Below are 5,539 nucleotides of genomic sequence, written 5' to 3' on the forward strand. Positions count from 1 at the left end.
CGGGCTTGTGCGGTGCGCCGTCACTCTGCGGCTAAACGCGATAATTATTAACTTTCATTTCATGAAGCGCTTACTCTCCGTATGCGTCATCCTATAAGTGGCCGCGCAATCGTTGTAAATCAAGTAAATTAATTTAAATACGTGCTCGATTCACAAACTCCGCCATAAGCGCTGCTGGAGAACGACTTTTTGCAAATGTCATCAAGAGAAACATAAAAATGTCCACAAAGATGACAGCTATAACAGACCAATTCTCCCCCATCAAAAGCCACCGGTGAGCTCACATATGGCGGGGTGAGCCAGCCAACACCCAGAGTCTGTCCATATTGCCAAACAAACACCTCGGGCCTTGTCCAACCTCATATTGCTTCATAAGACTTTATTGTGAAGGGCGAGAAGCGGATGCTTTTTAAAATATTTATTACACACTACAATATCTTTGCATTTCTGGTTGATTTTGTAGCGTCAGACCTCACAAATTTAACCGGCTACATTTAATTTTATTATATTATTTTTACTGCAGTTGAACATACATGTATCACTGCATTTTCTTAAATAGTGGATTGCGATTGCAAAAACACTAAGACGTACAATAGCCCGCTTAAAATTTCACCAAGAAGGCGGACTAACCCGAATAGTGAAACTTAATTATTTAGACGTTAAAATGCATGCCTCCAAAAACGATGATGAATGAACAGGTTGGACAGATCTTTAAAAAGCCTACAATTATAAACCTCTTTGTCGGTAAATGAATATGTTGGTCATTAGTTGGTTAAAGAAGTGTAATGTGATAGCTGAAAAAGCCACCTGCCGCATCCAAACCCGATGCGCATTTGTCTGTCCCTGAGACAAGTTAGTGGAAATGTGATTATCCGGTCACTTTGGGCGCCTGTTACATTGAACCTGAGCGCTTAGCAGCTTCCAGAGCCCGGACACTTTATCCGAAGTAGCCCATGGCCTTCCCTTGTCAGGCCATTTAATGTGTCACCGGCTAGCAGGAACAAATAAGGCCACGCTATGCTTTGCCGTGCTCAATAGGTGCCGGTGATTCACTGCCAGCGTCCAATTAGGCTGCTGTCCTTTTATTTTAAAGAGAGTCGTGATGGGTTTCGTGTGCGTAATTACGCACCGGTTAAATGATCATTCTGGCTTTATCACCTCTGTTCTCGTCCAATAATCTCACAATACGTTCCACATTTAATAAAAGCCGTTCAAATGAATTATTAAGTGAATGTTTTCAGTGGTTTTACAGTATTTCTCCTATCAAACCCTGACCCAACAGGAATAAGCAGGGATATGACTGCTCTGCGCTTTAAATCCAACGCATTATGAATATCGGCGGAACATTTCATCATTGTTGGTTTCATCTTGAAAGTCTGGCCTTTTTTAAACAGTTTCACATTAAACGTCACCGTGTAGTCAAATAAATATAAAAATAACTCTCCGCATTTGATTACAAGGCGTGGACGATGTGAAGGACTTAAGGGAATAGAAATTGGGGCTGACATTTCTTCCCTTTCCCCTCTCCTTTATAATATATCCATGACAAATAGTCTTCAGGTTATGTGCCGCCTAATAGCTTTGAACCAGTTTACGTGTGAACTTATTATTCCCGTACATTCCACATGTGTCAAATGATAGACTGACGAGGTGACGCAGACAGTAAGAGGACAAATGATGCGCACTTTGCGTCTAAGCTGAAAAGTGGCAATGGGCAGAAGCATCAATTCATCAGAGCCTAAGGTGTGTAAACCCCCCCCACCTGATGTCATTTGTCACCAAAACTTATAAACCCGTTCACAGTGAACACTCTTATGGTGAGCACTGACAAATGACACCGTTTGGTTCAAGGGTTCAAGCCATAAAATATTAGATGTTCGCCACCAAAGAAGCTCAAAAGAGCATTGATCTTCAGTGATCTTCAGTGATTTACACATGCCATTTATATATATATATATATATATATATATATATATATATATATATATATATAAATTTCTTTGACTAGCTGGTGCCCGTGGTTATGGGAAATCTTGGTTATTGTGCCAAATCGTGGGCCTACCCCCATTAACATTCAATCAGTCATTCTGGTGCCAGCCAATGAATGGTGGAGAGGGATGGAGGAGGACGGAGCTGCTAGACGGAGCGTTTTGACGCGCTGAGAGGAGGACAGAGCGTCACATCTCTCCAAACGCCCATCAAACTTTCACCACAGCCTGTGGAGAGGACCCAGTCCTCTGAAAGAGGCCTGTTAGAGACAAGGACACGCTGGATTCGGGGCAGTCGGCTGGACAGCGATGGAGACACTACTGGCGATGACTTTTGGTACAGTTTGACCCTGCTGTGAATTTCCCTGAAAACATCTCGTTCCGTTTTTATCGTCCTTTTTGCCACACAGCGACGGGGATGGAGCAAGCACCCAGCGCGCCGAGCCCTCCTCCCAAACCGGCCCATCACGAGCCCATCAGCTTCGGCATCGACCAGATCCTGGGAGCCGGTACAGAGCCAGAAAACGGGCGCACGACTGGAAGACAAAGTGGATCCGATTTAAGCAACGGGGACGGTTATTACAGTTTAGGAAGCCCGACCGGGGCCAGCGCGCCCTCATACACCGCGCTGTCTATCTCCCTCTCCGGTATAATGCCTCCGGTGGAGGCTTCTGGTTCATACGGGGAGAGCAGGAGTCTGGGCAGCCGGGGAGTGATTCGAGTCCCGGCCCACAGACCCATGACGGCCCCGGGACCCCCGGCCCCCGTGCAGAGCGCAGTCCCTGGGTTTGGAGGGCTGTGCTTCCCCTGGATAGGAAACAGGTTCGCCAAGGACAGAATATCAGGTAGGCCAGCTCTTAGACCTGATGGGTTCCCCTCATTAATATTTTACTATGTTTAAAACGTTACGAGGCTAACTGCTGCTGAACAATTAAAAAAAACCCACAATAATATGTATGCACCCAGACACAATATAAGAACACAACAATAATATTTATAAAGGCTATTTACCTGCAGCCAACTGGAATGTTTCCACTTTAATTATTTAAATGGGTTAAAACAGAATAAAACACAACAGGATGCAAGTTATTGTTTTAAATAATGGAGTATACGACATTTAAAGGTTATTAAACGCCTTGTGTCTGCTTTCCTGATTGCACTCATACTTTAAAAGTTCATTTCATAATTTAAATAAGCAAAACAAATGTAGTAATGCACCATCACACAGCTGCTTTTATCAGGCTTTGGTTTTTTTAAATAACCAAACAGCACCAGCATGCTCTGCCATAATTCATTACTGTGGTGAAAATTGACGAAAATTATATTAATGGCCGCATTGAAGATAAATAAGAATAAACTAACCTGTTAAGCTGTTAAATAATTCAGAAATTAAAGAGAAAAGTAAAAAAAAAAATGTTTAAAAAAATAAATAGTTGAATTTTTTCTTTAACAAAAAAGGATTAGCGAGGGGAGACGTGAAGGAAATATGAAAGAGGCTGTAACGTTTAAATGTAGATTGGGCGGATTAAAGATGGTTTAAAACATTTTCTCACACAGCGGCCATGCAGCCCGTTTTATTGGAGATTAGCAGAAGCCTTTATTAGCAAAGGCCTATAATACAAGAAAAGACAAATAGGCCAATAGGCCTGCTGTCCTCTCTGTAATTACCAGTGCGGAGATTAATCTGAGCCCAAACAACTTTAAAATGAGTATTTATTTATTTTTTTGAATTGCACTGTTCCCAATCCTTTGGCCAGACTCATCTTTCACAATGAATTTCATCTTCAATATTTCACACAAGGCTTACACAGTCTAAATAGGGAATTGTTGTCAAACAGGGCAGATATCTGTGATATATGGCCGTGAATTTCCATACAGAGTGGGGAGTGAATTAGTCTGTAGAAAGCCTCGTCTTGCACTCACCGGTGTGTCTCTCTGTTCCATCCGCAGCGGCGCTGGTGCCGTTCGCCGTTACGCGGCGGATAGGACACCCGTACCAGAACCGGACGCCGCCCAAGCGGAAAAAGCCCCGCACGTCCTTCTCCAGAGTTCAGATCTGCGAGCTGGAGAAGCGCTTCCACCGGCAGAAGTACCTGGCCAGCGCCGAGCGGGCCGCCCTGGCCAAGAGTCTGAAGATGACGGACGCACAGGTCAAAACCTGGTTCCAGAACCGCAGGACCAAGTGGAGGTTGGTATGACATTTCTTACTCAACTCTCCAAATTACGTTTGTAACCGCATTTCACCACAGCTGACCAGTGGAAACTCGGACACTTTAGTCCTCCTCCGCTGAAAGTCACATGTGCTGCAGGAGTCCAGCTCAGAAATTAAAGTTTCCTCGTTTAGCAGATGACCCTCCGCGCAATTTCCTGTGCACTGACCCCGTCGACACGGAAGAGAAAAACTCCACAACACAAACATAAACAGCTACAAACCAATTAGCTTTAATATTGTTTAAACGGCATTTTTTTCTTTTTTGTTTTTGTTCTTCTTTTATAATTTATACAAAATATGCAGCCTAAAGTATTTTTTTAAATATTCAAAATGTAATTTTTACAAATTATTCCAGGAAGTAAAAAACATGTATTTTTATTTTTTTTTTATTTTCATGCTTGAGACAAATCTTCATCCTTGCATCGCTCCGGACATCCTTTTATTTTTATTCTAAGAACTCGCCTGCTGTTTAATGCAGATGTTGGGAATTTTCGCACAGTCAGACTCTTGTCTACCGTCCTTAAATCTCACACAATCCCATCTTTTATTTATCTGTTCATGTATTTATCAACGTTTTAATTTTTTCCTGCTGTCTTCTTTCAGGAGACAGACGGCCGAGGAGAGGGAGGCGGAGCGTCAGCAGGCCAATCGCCTCATCCTGCAGCTGCAGCAGTCCGCCCTCCAGAAGTCCCTCAGCGAATCAGCGGTGTCGGATCCACTGTGCGCCCATAACTCCTCCCTGTATGCCCTGCAGAACCTCCAACCCTGGGCCGAGGACAGGGAATAGAGACCAGACACCACGCTCTAATCAATAAGCATCATCTATTATCCCTGGGAGGATAGATAAATTCAATTAGGCCTTCATGAGGACAGTGGGACTTACTTTGATCCATGAAATGGAGAAAAAATATGTTGGACCAGAATAACTGAAGAAAGGGCCACAGTCACCACCTTGGATGGTTGTGAAAATGGATCTGAAATTGTGGTGAGTGATGCCTCAAAAACAGAACTTCCTTGGAATAAATCTTGCAACTCTGTACTTGGGAACAATGAGACTTTTTCAAATCCAAAAAGGAAACAGAACTTGTCATTAAAATTTCTTGTCACCCTGTGATCGTCCTTGTTATGCTTGTACTTATTCTTTTGATTGGAATAAGACACAGGAAGACATGTGCCCTGTAGAAGCAATTCACTCTCCACAGTGAGATGCAACGTGATTGTTTTCTGACCGTCTTTTCTTTTAACTCAACCACCCACTCAATCTGGCATAATCAGACTCTCCTACACTTTGAAGGGCCGGATAAAGGCATGGCCTTCACCCCTACACCTACACAATGGA

General features: G+C 43.3%; 1 protein-coding gene across 1 annotated transcript; it reads left to right on the plus strand.

Moving 5' to 3' along the window:
• The first annotated feature begins 2,406 nt into the window (after positions 1-2,406).
• Positions 2,407-4,987, plus strand: LOC121611916 (T-cell leukemia homeobox protein 3-like). The gene is made up of 3 exons (XM_041944644.1): positions 2,407-2,833; positions 3,939-4,176; positions 4,804-4,987. Exons 1-3 carry the CDS (start codon positions 2,407-2,409, stop codon positions 4,985-4,987), a joined length of 849 nt encoding a protein of 282 aa, XP_041800578.1.
• Positions 4,988-5,539: the final 552 nt, after the last annotated feature.

The sequence above is a fragment of the Chelmon rostratus genome, chromosome 9, assembly GCF_017976325.1.
Source record: "Chelmon rostratus isolate fCheRos1 chromosome 9, fCheRos1.pri, whole genome shotgun sequence".
NCBI lineage: Eukaryota > Metazoa > Chordata > Actinopteri > Chaetodontiformes > Chaetodontidae > Chelmon > Chelmon rostratus.

Coding starts and splice junctions, on each gene's coding strand:
- LOC121611916 (XM_041944644.1), top strand. CDS start 2,407: ATGGAGCAAGCACCCAGCGCGCCGAGCCCTCCTCCCAAACCGGCCCAT. Junction 2,834..3,938: donor CGCCAAGGACAGAATATCAG/GTAGGCCAGCTC, acceptor TTCCATCCGCAG/CGGCGCTGGTGCCGTTCGCC. Junction 4,177..4,803: donor AACCGCAGGACCAAGTGGAG/GTTGGTATGACA, acceptor GTCTTCTTTCAG/GAGACAGACGGCCGAGGAGA.